At 38.0% G+C, this 24,572-nt stretch overlaps 2 protein-coding genes across 17 annotated transcripts in view; one reads left to right on the top strand and one right to left on the bottom strand.

Moving 5' to 3' along the window:
• MSANTD3 (Myb/SANT DNA binding domain containing 3) overlaps nt 1-4,694 on the bottom strand; it is an 11,773-nt gene extending 7,079 nt beyond the window's left edge. For 2 of the 5 annotated variants that reach the window (XM_041476544.1, XM_041476549.1), the window contains exon 1: nt 3,580-3,716. The gene's annotated coding sequence lies outside the window, so the exon portion shown is untranslated. Of the gene's footprint in view, nt 1-1,976; nt 2,357-2,383; nt 2,503-3,579; nt 3,717-4,563 lie in introns of those variants that run through there. The other 3 variants (XM_041476545.1, XM_041476546.1, XM_041476548.1) reach the window with 3 other exon arrangements.
• Nucleotides 4,533-24,572, top strand: LOC121358391. 12 transcript variants are annotated; one of them, XR_005955883.1, is made up of 20 exons: nt 4,533-4,666; nt 5,291-5,378; nt 6,235-6,303; nt 6,707-6,737; nt 7,933-7,992; nt 8,510-8,593; nt 8,901-8,981; nt 9,673-9,809; nt 11,552-11,674; nt 13,120-13,159; nt 14,078-14,191; nt 14,567-14,681; nt 16,686-16,731; nt 17,054-17,113; nt 19,144-19,251; nt 20,291-20,387; nt 21,392-21,589; nt 22,394-22,477; nt 23,502-23,583; nt 24,050-24,572. XR_005955883.1 is itself a non-coding variant. In XM_041476539.1 (19 exons), the coding sequence occupies exons 2-18, from the start codon at nt 5,328-5,330 to the stop codon at nt 22,471-22,473; spliced, it is 1,494 nt and encodes a 497-aa protein (XP_041332473.1). In that variant the 5' UTR covers nt 4,533-4,666; nt 5,291-5,327; the 3' UTR covers nt 22,474-22,477; nt 23,502-24,017. The 12 variants fall into 12 exon arrangements, 7 of the variants coding, with proteins under 7 accessions (XP_041332473.1, XP_041332471.1, XP_041332474.1 ...); XR_005955881.1 differs by having other exon boundaries at nt 22,394-22,705; XR_005955882.1 differs by lacking the exon at nt 24,050-24,572 and adding an exon at nt 22,643-22,705 and having other exon boundaries at nt 23,502-24,017.

Genomic DNA, 24,572 nt, shown 5'->3' with positions numbered 1-24,572 from the left:
TTTCCCCCCCCCCCCCCCCCCCCCCCCCCACTCTCTTTTCCACTATAAGTATTATTATTGTTACTATATTTCAGGTTGTTTCAATTATTAAGCTGTTCTTAATTCAACACATAACTTTTTTTTTTTTTTTCTGATTTTCCTCCCCACCCCACTGGGGGCAAGGGGCGAGCAAGCAGCTGCACAGTACTTGGTTGCTGGCTGGGGTTAAACCATGATGCCAGCAAAACAAAGGAGCCAAAGAACAGGGGACACAGTGGAAAAAAGCCTGGAATAGCAGAACTACAGCAAAGTGAATAGAAGTAAGTAACAGTCTAGGTCAAGTCAGTAGCTAAGTTGTACCCCTACTGAAAAAGGAGCAAACACTTGGTTTGCACCTTCTGTCAGTGTTTGACTGGGTTATTCCAGGCACCTATGTGGGTCCTGCATAGTCACAGTTCTGCTCTCACACCAAATCCTGGTGTCACAAGGACATGGGAGAGCTGAAGTTTTTGCAGCAGACAAGATCTAGTGGACTAAGGGAAAGATCCACAGGAAAACAAAATGCAATAGTGCTACTGCTCATAGAAGAGCTAATTTATTTTACATGAAAGCAAAAGGAGGAAGAAGGAAGAGAGTTGGGTGGCTGAGTTTAAGGAAGACAGTTTCTTGATCCAATATTTCCTCTGTCACACTGTGTCAAGTTATCTTTATGGTCTGTGAAAACTTAAGTGACCCCCCATGCTGGTGACAGGAATTCTTAAACAGCTATAAACCCACAGAAAAAAACTAGGTGTAAGTAAAGAAACTTCTCTCACTGCATACCAGTCATTACAATGTCTAGGTCTAATAGAAGTGTACAGCTACTTCAGAAGTTCCTTAAATAAAACACAAATTAGGGGGAAAAAATAGTCAGGAAATTGACATCCTAGCAAAGATACTGAAAACTGGCAAGTTGACTTCATGACACCACTCTGAAAATAGGTAAGATAAAAGAGACATAGAACGGGTGTATCTACTAATCTATTTTACTTACATACTTGTTGCACCATCCCAAACCATTCAGTTGCTTTGGACAGATGCTAAAATGAAATTCTTGGGACTAAATATTGGTTCAGTACCTTAACCTCAATTCCATCAAGGAATGGGATGAAATGCAGTCCTGCCAGCAAGCTGTGAAGCCCAATAGCTTATGACTGTGAAAAATCAGGATAACTCCATGTGATCAGAAAGGACTACCCTCTACTGATGCATGGAAATGTTAGTTCCAGTTTTGAAAAGGTGATAGAATCTCAGATAAAAAGAATCATTACATGTTCATGCTTAGAGAATCCCTTTAATTAGAAAAACTGGATTTTCAGAAGTCTGGAGACTACATTCACAAAGTTAAAAACATTACTAGGACTTCTGGATTCCAGATGCTAAATATCTAGCTCCACAGACTGGCCAAGATCAGCTGATATCAATAAATATCTAAAACATTTATAAATATGACTTTCGATATATTAACATGTTATGTACTAGAATAAAAGCTCATCTTTCATGGAAGGAGCAAATTTAAGTATCACTTTCATACCACACTATCATTTACTTCTGTTATTTTTACTGTTGTAGCATCTGAGATTCCCAGTTCAAATACTAAACATTAAAGAATGGAAAGATAAGTCCTACTCTGAGAAGAATATATTGGTCTTTCCTTCCACTAATCACATTCCTAGTATTTGTTTCCTAAACATACACATGCACTTGTGTCCTTTCTGTGAAGAAGCCAGGATTATGATCTAGGATGCATAAAGGAACTCAAGAATTGCTGTGGGCAGTCTAATACATAGAAAAAAAGAGTTCTGGAAGACTTCTCAAGCTCTTACCTACTTAACCTACTTTCTTCAATGTATTAAAGCCCATTTGCAATGAGGTGAACAAGAAAGCGCTCTGAGATGTCAGGAGAAGTTAGAATACCGAGAAATTGAGTCAGAACACCACCATGTATTTATATTCACCTCTGTTTTCTTTATGCATATTATTCACCTTCTTGCAGCCCACTGGCTCCTCTGCAGAATATGAGAAGGGACTCATAAGCCCACAGAATTTCCATTTTGAGGCTAACCAGTCCTTCCAGGACATATGCCTGCAATAAAATTTAGCAGGAATCTGTGCTGAAATCAAAGTAGTTTACTGTGCATAGCTCATCCCATAAACTGGATTGATTTGTGTGGGCACATGAGGACAGCTGCAGAGTAAATTCTAAGAAACAAAGACTGGAAAGCTTCTCCCACTCTCACAGGTGCCTAGGCTCCAAGACACATGCAGTAAGAAAGTACTTTATCCTAAATATCTTCTTCTGGCATGACAAAATTCACAGCTTGCCTTAAAGCAGTGTCCTAAGTATTTGTCCTCTCACACAGACCTCTATAGCTTTAAGATAACAGAAGTATCTCTCAGCTCCTCATCTTTACTGTGAAATGTTGTGCAGCATTCTTCTTTTAAAGGCTATAAGGCATGTGATGTGGCCTGCTCGAAGAACAGCTTGAAAAAAAAATTACAGAAGTTAGGAAAAGCACATCTGTTCATAAATATGTCACACACATGCATTATTTTGCCTGCACACATCTAAACAGACACCCAAGCTCCAATCAGTTGCAAAGAAGCCCAGTAAAAGGAAAAATAATTGGTTTAAGTTGGCATTTGTGAGCATTTTTAGTTCATGAAATGTTTTCTTAGGCACAAGAAAATGCAGAGAGAAAGTTATGGTGGAAGACTTATCCCAAATGTTAAAAAGGTTACACTAACCAAACCCCAAGAAAAATGTTTGTTAGCAAACTGTGGTCACTTATGGGGTGGAAATGCACTGACCAGTGCCAACTGAATTACTACCAGAAATATTCAAGGATTGATAAAACTAAAATTTATGTCTCTAACTTAAATTGCAGATGAAGCTCTAAACATAGTCACTAATTAACAACATTGGAAATGAAACATAATTCTGTCCTTTTCATCCAGTGCTTGAGGACCAAAGAAAGGCATGGAAATGCAATGACCCAGACTAGTCACAACAGGTTTATATTTTGTTTGAATGACACAAGCAGCAGTAAACAGTGTTCTTCTTCCTCAAATGTTTCCTTGGTTTTCCTCACCAAGCTTCCATCAATGTTCCAGGCCTGACCCTGCCTACCTTGAGACTTGAAATCACTAGGTAATTAAGAGCACATTACAAATATGAATGAGATCTCTACAGAAAATGTGTTTTAATCAGATTTTTAAAAATCCCACCTCCTTGGGAGCTTTCCCCCTACGCTTTAATACAAATGAATAGCTATCATGTATCATCCAGCAAACAAACAAGATCGTCTATTAGTAAAATTCACAGTACTTTACCCACATTTCTCCTGTCAGATTTTAAAGAGCTATACACGGAAATGTATTAAAATATGTATGTATTTGTATCATATTACACTATAGATACAGACAGATTTTAAGCGGGTCATCCCGCTACCTATGGAGGACATCCAAAGCACTTCCCGCAAGCAAGGTAATGGACGCAGGTTGTTATTCCGAACCACTGCCTGAAATCCACCAAAAATAGGCATAATACAGGAATCCTACCAGACTCTCCCGCACCCGAACTTCTCAAACATTAACTCGAGCTTGGTGGGGTTTCTTTAACCTCCTCGCTAGCTCCTCTTCTGCTCGAAGGAGAACGGAGAGCAGGTCCCGGCTCCACAAAGGCGGCCGCTCCCCGCCGGGCGGGCGCGGAGGCTGCGGCGCTGCGGGCGCATCAGCGGCGGCGGCGGCGGGGGGGCCTCGGCGGCGGCCGGCCGCTGTCACCCAGCGCCGGCGGCGGGGACAACCCCACCCTGCGGCCCCGCTGCCTCCTCGTAACAAAGCGCCTCTCGGCTCCCTCCCTCCCTCGTTCCCCGCCTCCCTCACCTCCCCGCCCGCAGGCCGCCGCCACCGCTCCCTCCAGCTCCCCGCAAACCCCGCGCTGGATTCCCGCCCGCCGCAGCACGGGCGGCGCGGCGCCGGCCTCGCCGTGCCGCCGGGACACCGCCGTGCCTCCGGGACACCCGGCCCGGGCGATCCCGGTGCTGCAGGTGCGGCGGCGCTGCGGGAAGGCGGCCGCGGGGAATGCGCGCGTGTGTACGTGTGTATGTGTGTGTGCTGTGGGAAGCGGCGTGCGAACACCCAGTGGCCGCCAGGAAGGGGGTGGGCAGCCCCGCCTGCACCGGGCGCGGGCGGAGCTCCCGGGACGCACATCCCTAGCGCGGCGTGCCCATCCGCATCCCGATCCCGGGGCCCCGGAGCGGAGCGGGATGGGGAATCCCCGCCCCGGTGCGGCGGCGCGGACCCAGCTCGGGCTTTACCTCCGACTGCGCCCGGCGGCCCCACGCGCCTGCGCGCCAGCGCCCCCAGCGGCGGCCGCGGGAAGCGCCGGGGGCTGCCGCGGCCGCCGCCGTCACGTTCCCGTTCCCGTTCCCGCTCCCGTTCCCGCTCCCGTTCCCGTTCCCTCCCGCCGGCGCCGAGCTCCCGGCCCGCGGTACCACGAGGTGCCGTGCCCGGCCCCGCCGGGCTCCCACCACCCTTCCGTGCCTCATCGCGGCCGGCGTGGCGCAGTTCCCGGTGGCAGGGGGCGGCGCGGCAGCGGGGAGCGCCCTCAGCTCCCGCGGGCTCGGACGCTGCCCGGCCCGCCGGGGTGAGTTGTGCGCAGCGCCGGCCCGGCGGTCTCCCGGCTCCGGCAGTGTCTGTGTCCTCCCGGCGGGGCTGGAAGTGCCGGGCAGGGCGCTCTCGGCGTGGGGTTTGGAGCTTCGGGGCCTCCCTGCTTCCCTTCCTTCGCTCCTTTCCCTCCCTCCCTCCTTTACTTCCTCCCCACTTCCTTCGCCCCGCGATCCGGGTGGGAGCCGTGTCCTTCCCGAGCCCCGCTGCTGTTCCCCAGGCACGCCGCGGGCACTGCGTGCTGGCTGTTCCCGATGTGTGTGTCATCTGTCCCAGCCCATGCCCGCAGTCCTGTCCCAGGAAAGAAGGGGGAAAGCTTGAAATGGTCCGGATTAGTTTTTGTTACATTAGTTTTTGCTCTGCGTAATCTTCTGGTGACGTTAATGTTTCCCGAGGGAAGCTCGCGGAGAACAATTGTTTCTTTCCATGCTGTAGTTTTGTTCTCGAGTTGAAAATAGGATCATTAGCCTGGGAATTTAAAGGTTGAATGTGACTCAAGTCAAGGCGCAAAATAAAGCTGGAATGTGCCCAACCCTCATATAGACGGAACAAAAATGTAAATAATTTTGTGAAGCTCAAACAACAGTTTGCAATCTTTTTGCAGTTTTCCTAGAGTTTAGTTTATCATCTAAAGACTGAATATGGACCCTGAAAGTGAAATAAAGAAGCAAATAAACCCCTTTTATTGCAATGTAAGTATTGACTTAAAAAGTTGTCCTAAACCAAGTGTGAATGTTCTTTCTTTTCTCTTGAGCAAGCTTGGTAAATAGCACTGGACCTGAACTTGTTTTGGTGACTTTGTCATGTTTGACTTGAACATGTGTGAAGAATCGCTTATTAAAGTGAATAATACTGTTTCTAAATAAAGGCATTCTTTTTAAAAGTGGATGATTAAGTGTAGCTCCTGTTCAGAACAAAAAAATCCCGATTTCTCTGGTTGTCAGGTTTATTGCTGTTTTATTAAAGCATACTGGGATTTTTAGAGAAGAAAATATTTGGGCAGCTGCTGTTCATTCAGGTGAATTTAAACCTAATCTGCTCCTGTTCTGAACTGGCCCAGGCATAAACCTGCTGGGATAGGGAAGTTTTCCAAAGGGAGCGCGGCAGGCCCTGAGCTGATCAGAGTGTGTCAGTGTGGCTGCAGCGCTGAGGAGAACTGGCTCACCTCAGGCAGGTGTCATGGCTTGTCACAATTATGCCGTGTGGCTCACCATTCCTTTCCTTCCATGTGTGAGGAAGGTCTTGGATCTGTCTTCACTTACCCACATATGCCCACACAGAAAGTGTTATGAAATAGCTGCAGAGTTCTGGAGCATCTGAAATTCTTACGTGATGTGGAGACTCTGGTTCATTTCGCTGTGTATCAGTTGTCTTGGAGCCTTAAAAAATTCAGTTTTAGGAGGCTGCTCTAGTTTGTCTTTGAAGTAGTAGTACTTTTGTAGAACTTAAGCTATACTAACAATGTGATAGTAGATCTGTTTTGATATCAGTGGTATCTTATTTCTCTTGGTCTGTGTGCAATGCTAGAAATACTTCTCTTTAATCTAGATTTGCAAAATCTGGTGTTCTTCTGCATTAAACTTGCAAACTCATTTCCTTGGAACAAAACACAGGACGGTAAGATCAGTTTTTGAATGCACCTTTTGTCAGAGTTTACCAATTTATTTAGCAATAGATTATGGGGTTGGAAATCTAGTTTTTGTTGTGGTGTTGAAACATACAGTTTCAGATATTTAACTAGTTTTGCTAACTTGCTGTCTTCTCTACAATGATAAAGTAGAACATGATTTTGTACATTAGTCCTGTCAGAAAATGTTACAAATGGAATTACTTAAATAATAGACAATCTTCAGAAGAAAAAGGGATGCTTTCCTTTTTTTTAATTTTCATGTAATTGTTCACCTGAGATAGCCTATGCTGTTGGTATTAATCAAACTTATATATAATGGAAGCTTTGCATTGTTGTGTTTTGACTCTTAAGTGCCTTTCTTCTTTTCTGGTTGATAACTTGGTAATTTAGGTTGAAGAAGCATTGAAAACTCATGGCATGCGTAAGTGCAAGATTTTTTTGCTTCCTGCTGTGTTCTGTACCCTGCATCTTTCTCCCCACCCCAATGCAGTTGTTTATGAAACAAATGAGAAAAAGACTTTCTCAAGACATGTGCTTGAAGACCTGAATTGTGTTTTTTAATGATATAGCTACCTAATCAGTCAGTAATGTGAGCAAGAGGTATGCAAAGTTGATTAACAAGCACTAGCCAGAAGACTAAAAATCACCTACATTAAATTTTTGAGAAACCCTAAAGAATTCAAGACATTAGAGACCTTCAAAACTTAAAATATAATTTAAAAACCTATGCTTCTTAAAGCATGTAGAAATACTGTATATGCTTTATATTTGTTTTTGAAAAGGGGTTAATTTGCTTCAGCTAATTAAGATATTTTTAATACTTTGATTAGGTTTAATAAGTCGTTAAACCTCCTCTGGGTCTTGATGAACTGGTCTCATTCCAGAAGGAGTGAAGGTCTAACTACATTTGCAATTGTTCTCCTAGCTTGGTTTCATGATGCACCAAAATGTCTTTTCAGGTTTCTACAGTTCACTGCTCCTAGAATTTGGTTTGAAAATTGTTGTTCAGACACAGTCATTGGACCTACCCAATCTGAGAATTTTTGTTGCTACAGTTCACTGCTCCTAGAATTTGGTTTGAAAATTGTTGTTCAAGTCAGACACAGTCATTGGACCTACCCGATCTGAGAATTTTTGTTTGGACTGTAATGGAAACTTAAGTGATGAAATATTTAGCAGCTGTATGCTTGCTGAAATAAATGTCCTAAAATTCCTGGATGCCCTCAAATGTTTAGAGACATTGAACGTCATTTATCTTCCTCTCTGCCTGCTTCATTGAATTGCCTGACATGAAATAACTTTGTTGTTGTTTAGTGTGAATGTTTTCTGTCCATGTTTTGGAGCATGGTGCTAATGACACCAGGGTCATGGGTTCAGTCAGTCCTTGTACGGGACTTGATGATCCTTGTGGGTCCCTTCCAACTCAGAACAGTCTGTGACTCTGTGAAAAAATCTCTTAGCATGCTCAAAACTTAACTTGAACATAGCTGAATTTTCTCCTGTCAACAGAAGCTCAGAGTTTTTTTCAAGTAGCTAGCCAGTTATTTTACCAAATTATTTTTTATACTAACAATTTTATTTCCACTTCTGTGGGATTCTTTTTTTTTTTTTTTCAGTTAAAGCAGAAAATTGCTTAGGAAAGAAATTGAAAACACCTGTGAAACTTCCTGATTTTGGTAAGAATGTTTAACATCTCCCCCCAGACCTCCCTCTCCCCTGACACTCCCCCCCCCCCCCCCAAAAAAAAAAAAGGGAAGAAATAAAAAATTTTGAGGTACAATATTGCAAGTGATGTCCAGATCTTAGCAGGTCATTGGGAATTCATTTCTGTTCATTGTACTTTCAGTCTGCAGTAATAGTTTGTAATAATACTTAATTTTTGCAATTCAAATGCTTTAAAATGAGTGGAAATAAAATTGGGGGAAATAATGTTACATAATAACTGACTTAATTTGTGATGTGGGAACGTGTATGAGCAGGGACTGGTACTAGACTCAGTGATCCTTGTGGGTCCCTTCCAACTCAAAATCGTCTGTGAATCTGTGAAAAAAAATCTCTTAGCACATTCCAAACTAAACATAGTTTAGTTTTCTCATATCAGCAAAAGCTCAAAGAGTTTTTTCTAAAGTAGTCAGTTATTTTACCAAATTGTTCTTTCAATTGTACTAACAATTTTATCTCCACTTCTTTCAGATTTTTACTTTTGTTTTCTTTTTGTTAAAACAGAAAGTTGCTTAGGGAAGAAAGTGAAAACAACTGCAAAACTTCCTGATTTTGGTAAGAATGTTTAATGCCTCTCCGCACACCTCCCTGAAAAAAAAAAAAAATTGAAGAAATAAAAAATATTGAGGTACAACATTACAAGTGATGTCTAGATCTTAGCAGGTCATTGGGAATTCATTTCTCACCATTGTACTTTCAATCTGCAATAATATTTTCTAATAACACTTAATTTTTGCAATTTAAATGCTTTAAAAAGAGTGGAAATAAAATTGGGGGAAATAATATTACGTAATAACTGACTTAATTTGTGATGTGGGACCATGTATGAGCAGGGATTCACTTGTATGTTAATTTCTTACAGTGCCACTTGAGCCAGAGAAGTTTCATGGACAGACATTGGAAGACCAACTTAATACATGTAAAGATTCAGAACCTGCACTTGGTGAGGGCTTTTAATACTGTAGTTGTTTGGTTTTGTGATGTTTGGCTTTAAAGAGTACAGATCAGTTTTTTAAAATGTAAAAATTAGGTAATGTGTTACAAGATCTTCTTATGGACAAGATCTTCTTATGGTTGTACTGAGTACCCAATAGTATGGTATGGAAGTGATAGATTGTAGTGACAAAATCATTGGATTTGGCCTGGAACATATTTGCTTAGATATCTCATGTTGACAGTATTCTCTAGACACAATGTAAAGTAATATGACAGAAATTAAGAGATCAGTGTGGCTCTTTGCAATTTAACTACCCATCCAGTGGAGGGGAGATAGGAGTTGACAGAAAAAACAACTAGGGATATATATTAAAATAAATTCCCTTCTAATTAGTTAAAAAAAAAATTGTTGCTATAATTTTTAATGGGTTTTTTTTTAATTGTTGAGTCCTATGTGCTAAGCATAAGACATCCTAAAAACATCAGTTTTATATCTTTGGAGTTCAAAAAGTCTAGACACTCAAAAGATGAAATATCTGATGGTTCTAAAAATCTTCACTGATGTATTGGACATGTGGTAGTAATCTTTTCCTTATATGTCATGGCTTTAAGATCAGTTCTTTTGCAACCAGCACTGATGATTTGTTCCAGCAATCATAAAATTTCCTGAGTTGTTTGTTTGGTTTTTTTCAATACAGGACTTAATTACATAATAGAATACCGAACAAAAGACAATGTTCCTTTTCTCTATGAATGTCAGCTCTGTTACTGTAAAACAGGACTAAGTAACATGTTCATGCATGTTTGTGGTTCCAAGCACAGACTGGCATACTTGGTAAGTTCTTTTGTTCGTTCATTTGTTTGTTTTAATGTAATGACTAAAGGGGAGAATTTGTTAGTCGTATTTTGATTTTTTAAAAAATCAAATGTAAGGTTTTACGTAAGCTTTTGTGAAAATCTTGGTATTGCAAGATTGTGCAGCTGTGATGAGTAGACTTAAAATACTTCTCATCAGTAATGTGTATGTCTGTCCATTGCTTGACACTGAGTTTAGTTTATTCTGTTTTGGTCAACCAGTAATGGAATCTATAGCTAAAATGGACTAGAAATAGATGTTTGACTGATTTTTGTATAATGTAAAAGAACAGTATCAATGAAGAAACTATTCCATCTTTCAGATGCTTTAAAAGGAATGTATTTATAAATGAACATGATACATATTAGATAATGTGATACATATTAGATTACTAAATACTGTAACTTGGAATCAGTGAGGGGAAAACCCAACTCCTCTTCTGTTTTGAGGCTGGACAAGACATGTCTGTTCTGTTGCTTGTTTTATGACAAATCTCTTGAGGTTCATGTCAGCTCGCAAATATTCAAACACATTATCATTTTCAATATGTCTAGAGAAATGAGACTCTCCAGCCTTTGAATGTTTACTTGAGTATATTGGCTTAGGATGGGCTTTAACAAAACTGAGAAAGCAATATTCTGAAAAGTATTTTGATACTCCCCATAAACGTCTCTCAAAATTGGTATTATGTTGAACACATCTTAAAGTCATAGACAGCTGAGTTCACATACTATTTTGAGGCAGCTTTAGGCCTAAGGTTGGGTGAGATGCTATGAATCTGCAGTGATGTCTTTCATAAACACCATTCTGAATCTTACACTTGTTAACTGCATCTCTGCTAAATTCTTAAGTACTATAAAAATGTAATAATTCATGAGGATAACTTCGTAAGTTGTGCACCTGAGCTGGATTACCCTAGGTAGCGGAAGGGTCAGGGGACTAAATGACTGGAGTTTGCTCTGCTGAAAAAGGAGCCTGGGGGTCCTGGTGGATAAAAAGTTCAAGATAAGTAGCGTAGCTTGGTGTCAGTGAAGGCTAGCAGCGAGCTGAGCTCTACTAACAAGGGTACAGCCAGTAGATCAAAGGAAGTGATTATTCCCCTGTTCTTGATCCTTGCTAGGCTCTATCTAGGGTACTGTGTTCACTTTTGTGCTATTGCAGAAAGGAGGCTATTTATGAAATTGAGCCAGTCCAGTGGAGAGCTGCCAAGATAGTCAGGGGCTGAAGCACACTTGTACTATGAGGAGAAGTTGAGGTAATTGGGTTTCTTCTGGCTGGAGAAGAAAAAGTGTCAGAGGGATCTAACAGTAACCCTGCAGTACCTCAGAGGGGGTTATTAAGAAGGCAGAACTAGACCCTTTTTGGAGCTTCTTGGCAGGAACATAAATTCAAGCAGGGGATTTTCCTACATGACATAAAGAAGTTTTTTTGCTGTGAGGGCAGTTAAGCATTGGAGCAAGTTGTCCAGAGAAAGGGGGAAATCTCTCTCCCCAGAGGTTTTTAGACCCAAGCAGGCAAAGCCGGACGCAACCAGTTCAGCATTCAGTGTCAGCCCTCTTTTGAGCTGAAGAGTTGGCTTCAATTCCCTAAATTATTCTGTGCATAACTATTTTAATAAGTTCTGCTATGTATATGTAGAAGTTGATTTATCTCCCATGATTATTAACTGTGCTAGATGTGGAAGAAGTTGTGTGACTTAAGGACTTGCATTTATTTTCTAGAGACAGCATTATCCAGAGATAGCACAATCTGATGAAGTTAAGGGTAAAGGCTCTGAACTAAACAAAAGAGTTAGGCAAATTGGATTAACAATTGAGAAGAAAGAAGGAAGAAAACAAATACAGGTACATTTTTCTTAAGAATTCCAGAAGCTTTGTATTTAATAAAGAAAAAAAATGTAATTTCCATTATGTTGGGCAGATTTGCTTTTTAAACCTTTTTTACAGGTGCTTTTTTTTATTTTAATAATTCTTCTGGGATTATTCTGGATAAAGTTTCTCTGAGTGCACAAATAACACAAAATATATAGACTAATATTTAATCAATTCTCAGCTCTGTGTGTGTTTGTAAATTAAGTTGGATTTTTGTTGCTAGGAAACTGCCTTTATAACTTTTCTGAGTAGTTTCTGCTTTGTAAGCAGCTTATGGCAATTCTCAGGGAAGCCAGGTAAAATTTCTCATAGTACAGATGGAAGTGTGGGAATTTGCAGGTTGACATGTGATAATAAGCAGTGCTGTGGCATCACAGAAGTGCCCTAAACTTAAATTCTTAGGGAGCTGCATCCTTAGAAACATATTAATGTGGAGAAATCTTCATATTGCACTCTGTTGATACTTACTTGCACTGCAGTATTATTTATAATACCTTTATGTGGACAGGATATTGGTGAAGTTTCTTCTCGAGGTGCTCACTGTTCTTCGTGGTACACCTTAAATTTGTTTTCTCCATCAACTTCCATTTCTGTCAGCATCCTGCTTGTTAAGCAGTGTTTCCTGACAGGATCCCTAGCTAATGCTACTTAATGTGCATTTGGAAGGATGTCTCTTTCCAAAGTGGAGCTCCCAAGGCTCCTATGGTAAAGCTGGCGGTGTCCTGCCCTTCTGAAAAAAGACTTGTGTTTCTTTCTGTGTGATACTATCACACTTAGGTTCAAGGATTAGAGCCTGCTCTGATCCTACCCATTTCTGGTAAAAAACAAGTATGGGAATATTGGAAGATCAAGTCAAGAGTGAATGCTGTAGAAGGGAGAGATTTCAGATTATCAAATCCATTCTGTCTGTCCTTCATTTTTAACCTCTGCTTAAAAAGAAACGCAACTGATTATTGGTAGCAACATTTTCATTTGACTTATTTGAATTTCTTTTTGACTTGAGATTATTTTACTTGAGATTTATGTTCATGGATATGTAAATATTTACTTCTGTCTATATTTTTTAGACCTTTTTGTTTTTCTAGGTAGTTTATTACATCCATAGCAATCCATTCTTGATGTAAGGAACTTTTAAACAAAGTGTGTGTAACCTGGTTTAATTTTACTGCTATATCTTCTGAAACCAGCTGTTTAATTTTCTTTTTTTTCCTAAGCTCTAGAAGAAATTTATTTGTGGTAAATAAATGTCCAGGTAACTAACTTATTGACTTTTTGAATATCCATTGAGGGATTTACACACATATGTTTCACGCTACTGGTCATAAATTCCTAAAAAAAAAAGTAAATTAATGATGATGAAATAGCTATGAAATAATTTTGTCCACAAAATAACTAACATAAATGGGTTTTATTTTTAGGTTGTTATAGGTGTTCCAGTGAAAAGAAAATGGCAAGAATGTAAGTGTGCTCAGAGGGGTGCAAATTGTCCCTTACTAATTTGGTCCTCCTTTGATATAAATCAGACCAGGGTAATCTCTGCAGATACTCACCAGCATTTTGGTGAACTGGACAAAAGGAGCAAATGGGGCTCCATGCTAGTAGTTAATTTGTAGTACAGAAATCCACACAGAATTCTTAAAGCACAGCTATAGCTCTTATCTTTGAAAAAAAAAAAAAAATTCTGTTTTACTTGCCATTGATACTCAAAAAATTGTAGGAATGTGGTATCTGTGAGATTTCCCCACTCAGTTTAATGTTTTAAAACTCATTTTAGTCCAGTGTTGTCCAGGTGGACAGACACTGAGGAAACGGCTAAACTTTGCTATGATCCGCATAAAATATAAATAAATAAAAATAAATATTTGAATTAAAATTAATTTTAATGTACTTAATTTTAATGTATATTAGCATGTAACTGATAGCTTAAAATAGCTCAATAGAGGTAATGAGATCATCTAAATTAGCAGTATTGTACTCCAAAGAGAAAAAAATAGCCATTTTGAATCTAAAAAAGTGGTCTGAAAGAAGTTGAGTCCTATTCAAATTAGATTTCTCGACTGTATCCTGTTGGTTAATGTGTCTTATTTTGCATGTGACTTTGTAGTATTCTACTACATTTATAGTATTTACTTATTTTAGGAAATGCAAGCATGTAATTATAACCAGGCTGTAAAATACTTTAAACTTTGTTGCTGATTTGTAGTTCATATTTAATATGGTGTCACATAGTAATGCTTATAAAATTATTCTTGGTGTTTGTAAGTACTATTGCACAGAAACAGAGCTAGATGAAATTGAAGTGCAGCAGTAGAACCACAGAACCACCCTCTGTCAAGATAATATCCATTGGTTTACATTTCAAACATGTTTGTTTAGCTCTCAGTGCAGAGGACAGCCCTTCAAAGGCTAAAGTTCAGCACGCAGATGTGCCCCTTATTAATGCAGAAAAAACAGATAATAAAGATGGGAAACTCACAGACCCTGTGCAAGGTAAGAAGAAAAAAATATTTCTTTTACTTTTTTGTTTTGTTTTTTTTTTATAACTTTCACTAGTGTATGAGTTATTTAGTACTACATGTGCCTGTTCATGGCTTCCACAGCTGAGTTATAAATGTGAATTTGCACAGTTGTGTGGATGGCCTTGGGGTCTGTGGCAAGGGAAGGAATAATCCCAGGGTTTGTGAAGAAAACATTCTAATTCTACTGATTTTTTAGGGTAAATTTTTATTTTACTTCTTCAGAAGATACCCTACTTCCACCTTTAGGTTTTATTGATATTGTCTTTAGAATTATGCTTTGTTTATAATATTTTTTAAATGAAAACACTGGAAAAACATTACTCAATATACTTTTTTATTGTTTTAGATGAAAATAATGTTCAGGAGGAGAATGAAGAAAGGCAGAAAGAACAGCCAAAACCAGATGAAAAAGTTGAATCTAATAATGCTATTGAAAGAAGCAAAGGCAGCAACTCAGAATGGTAAAAGTGAAAAAATCACCACCTTCAAACCCATTTAAATTAATTTAAAGGAAAATGTTGTGCATGACAACTGTCTGTCTTGGATTTGCATAGTAAAATCCATGTCTTCTGAAATTGTGCTCAGCTGTAAACTTCTGTAATCGACAGAAAACATGGTGTATGTAAAGTGACCTCAGATTTTGCTCTGGATGCAGCTGGCTTTTGTATTTAACTGTTGTCCTTAAGGTATAGTTGCCACGTGCTGCTCAAAATGTTCCAAAAGTATGTCTCCTCATGGTTTACAACTGCCTCTGTTACAGGTTCGTGTCAGATAGTTAAAGTGGTATGCAAACTTATTTTGGAAGAGAAAGACAATCAGTAATAGTTGAAACAGTTAGGGTTTCTCCTTTACAAATGATTTTGTGGAGGAATAGTGTTTCAAAGGAGCAGCTGTGTTCTAAAATAGTGAAGCTGTGCTTGCTGCTTGTGAACATCTTACGAGTAACAGAGTTGTGAATTGAGTAAATGTCAGCCTTTGTGTGAGGAGGACATCTCCAGCATTGGTCATACTTGTGCAGCACCAGGAGCCACAGGAGGGCATTCAGTAAGAGACATACAGGCATCAACCCAGACACAGGACTTTTGTTCCAATGATTTGGTCACTTAGTTTTTTCTTAATGGCATTCCCTTGGAATGTGTTCTAACTTTAAACCAGTAATATCTCTCCCAGACATGGAGGGCTAACACCTTTTGCTTGTTCATTGTTAAAGGTGAAATTTTCATGTTCCTGAAGTACATTTTTTCAGACTTGCTTCTCTGTGGAGCAACCATTATGGAAAACGATCAGTTGAAACCCGATTCAAGTCCAGGTTTATGAATCTTTGTGTTCACTTACTAGCTTTCAAATAACTAACAGTTCTGAATCGGAACCAGTTTGTGAAAACATGAAGAATAGGAAATTAATAAAAGCTCAGCTATCCACAGCTGGAGATGCTGAGGTCTATTTCTGCCTGGTACTGGTCTTCATTGTGCAGTCTTGTACTTTTAAATTTTAAGAACAGCTTCCTTTGGAATATCACTTAATGTTTCTCTTTTAATCTGGCTCAGATGGATTCTGGGTGACTATTAGCAGCCAGGTGTTTCAGTGAGAGACTGACTTGGAAGTTAGTTACTAAACTGGGGCTTCAGCTTGTTCCTTTACTATTTATTTATTTTTTTGAGACTACTGAGAAGACAAGAACTTAATATATAATGTCCTAAAAGAATTAAGATCAGATCCTGATTGACAACTTGTTTCCACTTAAAGATTTTACAGTACCTGTCTGAGAATTTCTATGAGTCCTCCTTTCTTTGTAGTTAAGTTTCTGAACAATCATATGAAGATGTAAATTATTTTATCATCTGCTTTTACTAAACTTTTGATTCCTAAAAATCAGTTCAAGGCAGAAGAGGGCTTAGGCTTGGCAGTCATATTGTTTGGTTAATTTAAGAAACACCCAGCCACTCTCAGCCCTGGTTCCTGGGCTTGCAAAGGGATGGAATGAATCTGTAGTAGTTTGGCAAAACATCACAAATATAGCACAGGAATGTTTAGCCATATGGGCATTTTATGCCCATTATTTGTGTGACTGCATTGTAAAACACTGATTTTTAATAGCTGAAATTTTTAAAGGCAAGTTTGTGAAGTGCTGATAAAAATCCAGCTGTATTTAGGAGCCTTGTCTCACTGCAACGCATACAAAAATCTTACAGCTATTACCACCAAAGTCAAGCTTTTTTATTAACTCTGGGTTTTAGAGCTTACATGCTAGATAATCACACTAAAACAAACCCAAACTGCATAAATAATTTTTATGATGATCTGGGATGACTGGGATTTCTCTGAGGAAATAATACGTGACCTTTCTTTCAGAGTGTGTCAGAACTACTGTAGTAGTAGTGTGTCAGGAATTTAAACTGATTATTGGCTGGCTACACATTTTTGCTGGATCAGCCAACTGAATGTTTTATTTATTCTATTTTAAGGTGTGAGACCAATGAACAATTAGAGGAAGAAAACAAGGAAGCTCAGGTGAATATTTTTCTGTTAATGGGTTACTCCAGTTTCCCAATAGTTGGGTGAATAATTAATATATGATTGGCAATAGTGTTTGCTTACTTAAATTAATATTCACAATAAATTATCTGCAGAGTTACTAAGGCAAAACTATTAACAACAAGGTTTTTTCCTACTTTGTTATGAAAATATATGCACACATTTCATAACAGCACAAACAATTTGAATTTTAGAGTAAACATAATTATTGTTTATTTGCATTTACTGCATTACATTGTATTTACTGTATTACATTTGCTGCATGTAATAGACCTAAGGACCTCTTTATGTTACACAGCAAGAATTTACAGCAGATCCTGAAGAATTCACTAGTCAAGAAGAACTGTTGGGTTATTTGGTGAGTGTTAAATTTTACCTTGCAAGATAATTTTTGGAAAAAAAAACCCTAAAAAAAGAAATCACTGGTTTGCTAAGTCTAAAATGTAGCAAGTAATGAAAGACAGAATGTAGGCAGTCTGGTAATCTAACAGATTACCATTTTGCCAGAAGGAAGGATTCAGAATAAAATTAATGTCACTGAATTTATAATGTGTCTATTATTTTTTCAGTTTCTGGACATTGTTTTTGCCAAAATGACGGTTTACTGTCAGAGAAATTACTTGCATTGAAAATTCTTTTTTTTTCAACTCTATCTTAGCTTCAGCCCTTAACTACATGTTTAGGTAATATGACCTTTTTAAACTTTATTTCTCCTTTATTTCTATACCTGGTCTATAATTTTCAAATGAGGAATTTGGAAAGACGCAATTCAGTAACGGAAAGAAGCAGAATGAAGACAAATATCAGAGATACGTAGAAAGGAAAGAAGGGGTTTTTAAGAAATAAAATGCAAGTTGTGTATTTAAAACGAGGCTCCCCCACCACCCTGGCCCAGAGTATCATAACTGCAAAATCTGCCTCTCGAAAGTAAGTGTCAGAACACCGGGGTTCTGTTCAGTTGTTGAAAATGTGTATTATGTACACATGCACAGCAATGATACAATCAGTAACATTGGAAAAATGTCAGTTTCCAGTTGTTAGATTAGCAACTACAGTTGTGATCTTGTGTGCAGAAATGGTAATTTCCATAAAAGCACTGAAAAACTCTATGGAAATCTTTACTGATGGTTGCTTGACTGATCCACTGCATGGTAATTTAGGCACTATTGACTACCATAAAATGGTTTTGTCCTCTTTTTTTAATAGGGAGTTATTAGGTATGGAGGTTACACCTTGTTAATAAAACTTGAATTTGTTTTGAGGCATCTTTTTTCTTAGTATGATTGTCCTCTGAGGAAAAAAGAGGACTGTAGGGAGTGTGATTGGAACAATGTTCTGTTTTGGAAAGTGTGAAAATTGTTTATTTTTGCATCTACAGTAATTTTTTTCAAAAGCTGCATTGTGTTTCTGTTTTTGGATTCAAAGTTTTCTTACATGGTGAAAAGTAATTTTACAGGTATCTTTTTGCACTTGCTGTTCGTATTCTATAAAGCTGTCCAATAATTGTCCATACCATATTTCTTTATTGCCTCCTAGCAAAGATATCCTTGCCACAATTTACTCTTCTTTTTCCAGCTAGCTTTTGATAAGATCTTCATTAAATATAGCTTGTGCAAACCAGGAGACAGAAATACTGTTAGTGGTATAAATGTAATACGAACTTAATGCTAAGTTTCTATTACTTATTTTCCATTGTCTGGTGTGTTTTAAGGTGTTTATTTCTAATCCAGGAGACTTTGAACTGCTAGGACACACCTGGAGTTCTTTGCTTTGTTCCCAAGAAAGTGTTTTCAGCAGAACTTTCTTGGTGTAGACAAGAGAATGACACATGTAGCCCTCTGTGAGTGCTGTTGGTGCTAGAACTTGCTTCCCTAGTACAGCTTCACAGCTTCAAGACTACTTTTTCCTCAGACATTTAGGGGGAAAAAAGGCTAATGTAAGGCAAGGCAGCATGTACATTTAAATTCAGTAGCATTCTGGCTTTTTGCTACATTCTAGAGAAATAGGTTATGACTATATTGCCTCAGGGAAGGTGTAGACATTCATTTGTATGCAGGCATCTTGGCAAGAGATCAAAATACTTAAGGAAAAGGATTATCGTCTGTATATTTCCGGGCATATTTTTGTGTTATTCCTTTTCAAATTATTGTGTTGGGTAGCTGTATCTTCCTTCTCCTAGGATTCTCTTTCATTCTACCTTCCTCCTCCCCATTTGTGGGACTGAAAATAAAAACTGTATTTGCTTTGTAATTCCATCCAAGTCTGACAGAAGGGTAGAGATGAAGAGAAAATGAGGTTCCTACAGGTTTGTTTATAAATTTTGATACTTCAGTTTTTCTGAGGAAAAATGTTTTAGGGTGTTGTTTTGTTTCTTTTTTTTTCCCCTAGCAAAGTTTTGAGATACTGAATGAAGATGATGCTTCATTTATCTTGAAAGTTACACAGACTCTCACAAATGCACTGGTGGAATATCGTCAACAGGCTGCATCAAGCAAAGTAATGTGGATTTGTTTTGATTTATTCTACAAACCTGTAGATTCCTGTAATTGTGCGTTTTTATTATTATAGATGATACAATAAAACAAAAAATGCTGTGGAGACTATTGTTAAGTTTGGCTCGTTAAATACATAAATTTTGGTAGTGATGATAGGGTAAAATTTTAGATTTTCTGTTGACGAATCTTAATTTCTGTTAAACTGTGGTTGCTTATTTTTTATTGCTGATAGAAACTAAAAATAATCTTGTCACTTATTGCCAATGCTTTTCCTTACATCTAAGTTTTTCTGCTACTTTGCCCGTTTTTAATTCTGACTTAAGCTTTTCTCCTCTCTACTGTCTTGCATAACACTCCTGTTCTGTATCCCGTTTCTGTTCCCAGGCTTCACTTTATTCACCATGTAATCACACATCAGTGACATGAATTTTTCTTATACAACTTCTGGTCCTAGCCTTTGGACTGTTCTTTCTGAGGTCTCATTCTTCTTCCATTATTAGAAACCCAGTTTTTTTTCTCTCTGCTATTACTCGTGACTGACTTATCTTTACATAGGCAGTACATATGGAGGTGTTTGGAGTACTTTTCTGAGGCTGCTGGCATGTTACAAAACAATGAAGTTCTAACTAAAATAACTTCTAACCCACAAGATGTGGAAGACCCATATGTTTTCCTACATTAGGCCTTGTTAGTATTCTAAACTGTGATCTTTCTACTGGTAATTTTTTAGATAAATCTTCTATTTTGAGTGTAAAATGCTTCCTTTTTAGATCTGACAAGTTGAGAATTAGGCTCAATGAGTATCACTTCATTGCCTAATATAGATCTTTTTGAGACACAGAGATATGTTGGGCAGTGTATACAGAGAAGTTATTAGCCCTATGATTTGCAAAGAAATACGTGATTTTTCAGATTTGGTAGCAGAAATACTCGTCTTTTATTTGGTTGGTTTGTGATCGTTAAAAATGCAGTAGTTCATTGTTCCAAGAGGTTGTCCTGACAAGATTTTAAACTTACTTTTATTTTTTTTAAACTCATAGGACCACTTAGGTGCTGGATATAATGGAGAAACAGAACTAGAATATTCCACAGAACAACCTGGCCCAACTTCAGCAGATATTAATGACTCTGACACTGGTAATGTTGGCTTTGCAGTCTTTAATGTGCTTTAATCTTAACACTGAATGTTGCATAAATGATAGTAACCCTTTCTTCTTGCTTTTCTAAAAGCAGTACTTAAGAGCAGACTAAAGCCAGAGTCAAGTAGCTTGAATGAATAGTTTTGGGTTTTTTTCCCCATTCTCTACTAGTATTAGAAAGAGGAGACTATTAAAACACGTTTATCCTACTTAACTGTAGGATTTGGGGAGAAACTGATTTAGTACAGCTCTGAATTTTCTGTGTTCAAAGGCAACTGTTTCTAAGGAGACATTCAAAGTTTCTTTGGCTTCTTTCATTTTTTCCCCAATATTTTTCCCCTTCTTGATGGAGGAGATGTTTCCTGCAGGTTTAGTCAAATCAAGATGTTAGTAGAAAGTTACGTGGCAGAGGATGGATAATTCTCTTTAATACCTGAATACTTCAGCTACTTGGGCTCAGTATTTCTGATTAATTTTTTCAAAGAATCCTGGATTTATTGGAGGTAATTTTTGTCTGATAGAAAAAAATGTCTTTTTTTCTTAAGCCTAGGAAGTACAATATTATGCTTGGAAAGCCAAGATACCCAGAATACTAGTAAAGATATTTTGTGTGATTTTTTTTTTCTGTACTATGTCAGTTTTCTAGCTTTTCTAGAAAGTTTAGCTTTTGAAAACCTTCATTTTTACAATGGTAATGCCAAAAATTGCAGTGACTTTGAACATAGGAGATTTGAGACTTTTATTATTTTTTTGGAAGTGTAATGGAAATAGCTTTCACCTACCTCCCCACCCTTGTTTCTCCAGGATTTTCTGTAGCTGGAAAGCATTCCTGAGTCTTGGTGGTTTGAAAATGCAGCAAAGTCAGGTGTGATCAGCAATGTACCAGCAATGCTGCTGTGCCAGACTGGAAATGCTTGTTTTGAAAATACCTATTTAGAGAAATAAGTAGTGAAGGCTCTTCAGAATCCTCTCGTATTGAAAAACAGTATTTCTCTTCTTTAGACCACTCAAGCAGCCAATCAGCTAACCAGTTCTTACCAGCCAACGAAGATGAACCCCAGAACTTTTCAACTGGCTCTTTGGAAACAGCATATGAGAACAACATCACGACTGAGTTTTTGAACAGTGTAAGAAACATGAATGCTGAGGAAGTTACTGACACCCTACACAAAATAGCAGCATCAAATCCAGCTTTCAGAGGTAATTTTCATACACTTGTACACATACACATATATAAACATATACATATCATCATTTATTAGCTCTGTGAAATATTAAGGACTTATATGGGTCAAAGAACTTTGAGGTATTAAGGAGGGTTGAAGAGAATTCTGTTTTCCCACCCTCTAACTTTTACAGGATCCAGTTTAGGAACGGTAATGCAGGATAGCTGCCTTCCCATAAAGGCATTAATAGTTGCTGATTTTTTTTTTAAATTCTTCTCTCATTTTTGCATAGTAACATTTGCATGGTGAGAGACAGTAAACTAAAACCAAATATATTGTTTTTAGAAAATTAGAGTCTTCTCTGAGCTGCAAGTGGAGAAATGCTAGTTTTGTGAATACCAACAGTGAAGAATTTATTTACCAGTTCCTGACAGAAGTGTATTTGCACATTAACATAGAAATTATAATAAATCATAGACAAGTAGTCTCCCTTTTGCTTACAACTTTCTAATAAGTGTCAACTATTAAACCTCCCACATCTTCAGTCAACTACTGCTCTCTCTTCAGAAGCTTCCTGTGTATGTTCCTAAGCTTCTCAGAGTGTGTAACCTCATAAAGGTTAAAAAAAGAACACTAAAGATGAGTATATTGTAGGAAGGCTTGCAGCTTCCAAGCACATACTGATTGTTCTCTGTTAAGGTATTTTTCTTTTAATAAGGAAAGATCCAAAACTCATCTCAGCATCTGAATGTTTCAGTATAACATGTATTTTTAAATTAATTTTATCATAAAATTGCTTGTTTTTTTGATTTCGTTTGTTTGTTTGCCTTTAACTAAGGAATTGATATACCGAAAGTTGTAAGGATCCTGACTGAAAGTGGAACTCTGAGGGGACCAAGCAATGGCAGCACACAGTGACACGGTACTTAAAGAGATAATGTAGCAATGTTTACTTTCTGTAAGTTTGTTGTTTTACTTCATTTGACCTCAGTGGAGTTATTTTGTTATGTTTAACTTTTGCACAGTGTTTTTTAAATTAAATTAATAACTTGGTTGTAATATTCTTGTTATGTATTTTTCCATTTAGCTGAAACTTCTGTATTGTGGAAAGGTTGTAAAGCTCATGCTCATTCTTTCTGTGTTACAACAGGTAACTTGCTTTCTTCAGTATTATTAAATACTGTACATTGACAGTCTGAACCTTTCTTATTGTTGGTTCTTTTACAAAGAATTATCAGCAGAATAAACTACTGCACTCAGCAGTACAAACTCATCCTACAAGAAATGTTTGGAAGTTATTCCCTGTGGCTGTTAGGACTGACTAAAAAGCCTTTGTAATCAAAAACCATTTCCAGTATAAGGGTTATGAACAGGTCTCCACATTTTACTAAAAAGTCAGTGCTGTCAGTCTCATGCTGAAATAGAAGTGCCTGGATTATAGCTGATTTAGGGAGCATAGAAGCTCAGCAAAGTTAGGTATGTTTTGCAAATTTAGAGATATTTCCCAACAGGAAATAAAAGAAGGCTCTGGCTAAGAGGCACCGATGTAGTGGCAAAAGTATCTTTTGTATTTTATCCTGCCAGCATGAAAATGAAATGAATGCTGGCTTACACTGTCCTTCAGGCTCTTTTAAAATGAACTTTTTTCCAGCTAAAGTAGTACTGGTCCTGACTGAATGTACATGTCTATATATTAATGACTTCTACTTTTGTAGGAAGGTGAAAAAATGTTGTGAATGGTTATTAATTAATTTGCTTGGGAAAAAATATTTTTTTAAAATGAAGCTGTGTGATTAAAATTCACTTCCTGCTTGTGATGCTGGGTAGCATTCAGTGGTTCTAATTAAAGCTCTTCAGCTTGCAGCCAAATACTGGTATAATTTAGACATGCTGGGGCCAGATGGCAAATGAACTTTTTAGTGTTAACTTACACTTTTTTTTTTGAGATCTGGATGGAATTTGAGAATCTTGATCCTGTGATGGTTTCACATCTTCATACCATGGAGTGCAAGATGCAGTAAAACTAAGGTAACAAAGAAAGCAGCAACAAAATTTATGAGTTTTATTATATGAACAGATCCAGGAAGGAAAACAGTTCACAGAGACATTAAAACACTGTGTTTTAAAGAAAGTCTGAGGAATTTCTGGATTGCATCTAAATCTGTTTTTATCAGAGGCAGAGATGGAACCAGAGTTCTTAGAGTTCATTTGCTCTGTATAGGAACAGTGTTAATGCCTGCTAAATGAAGGTGAACTTAAAAAGTAAAAATTCTGAATTCTGAAAATAAAAATAGAAACATATTTTTCCTGTTTGTTTTCAATGTGCAGAACAATCTTTGTATTAAAATAAAATCAGATTATTCAGCTGTTGTAAATGGCCATCTCTGAGACAGCTTGTTTGTCTTCTTACTGTGGAATCATTCCAAGTGGAAACGAAGTTACAATAAAATTGAAATACCTTGGATTTGAGGTGGATTTTTTCGCTTGGATGCAGGAGGAGCATGCTGAAAAAGGAAGAGACCTCTAGGTCTGTAGTACACTGACATAAAATGGTGGAATGGTGTGCTGCAGAGTGCTGCTGTACCTCTCAAAGATAGCTGAGAAACCTGGACTGGGCAAGAGTCAGCAAGTGTACGCTTCTGGAGATGTTTTCAAAGAACACAGTCCAACGTAGTCCATTCAGCTGTACAATTATTTTTATTTTTTCCTTTCTTACCTGGTGCAAATAGAGGCTGAAGAAGCATTGTATTATTTTCTTCTTGTATCTGCCTCTGTTTTGTGATGGCTTGGTGTATTCTTATACTAATGGAAAATTGTATATTTGTTCCAAAATAGATTTTAATGTTTTACTTGTGCCAGTACTGCAAAGTAAGGAAGAAAAAGACATTATCTTTACTGATAATATTTAAACAGTGCTGTTGGCTGTATTATACATTTTTGGTTTCTCACATTAACAGCAAGGCAGACTTCTGAGGTAACTAGAAAATTAATAAAAGTTAAGCAATAACAAAAATTAA

Source organism: Pyrgilauda ruficollis, unplaced genomic scaffold (assembly GCF_017590135.1).
Source record: "Pyrgilauda ruficollis isolate IOZ18807 unplaced genomic scaffold, ASM1759013v1 scaffold39, whole genome shotgun sequence".
In the NCBI taxonomy this organism is placed as follows: Eukaryota; Metazoa; Chordata; class Aves; order Passeriformes; family Passeridae; genus Pyrgilauda; species Pyrgilauda ruficollis.
The sequence above is the reverse complement of the archived record's forward strand: the minus strand, read 5'-3'. Positions and strand labels throughout refer to the sequence as shown.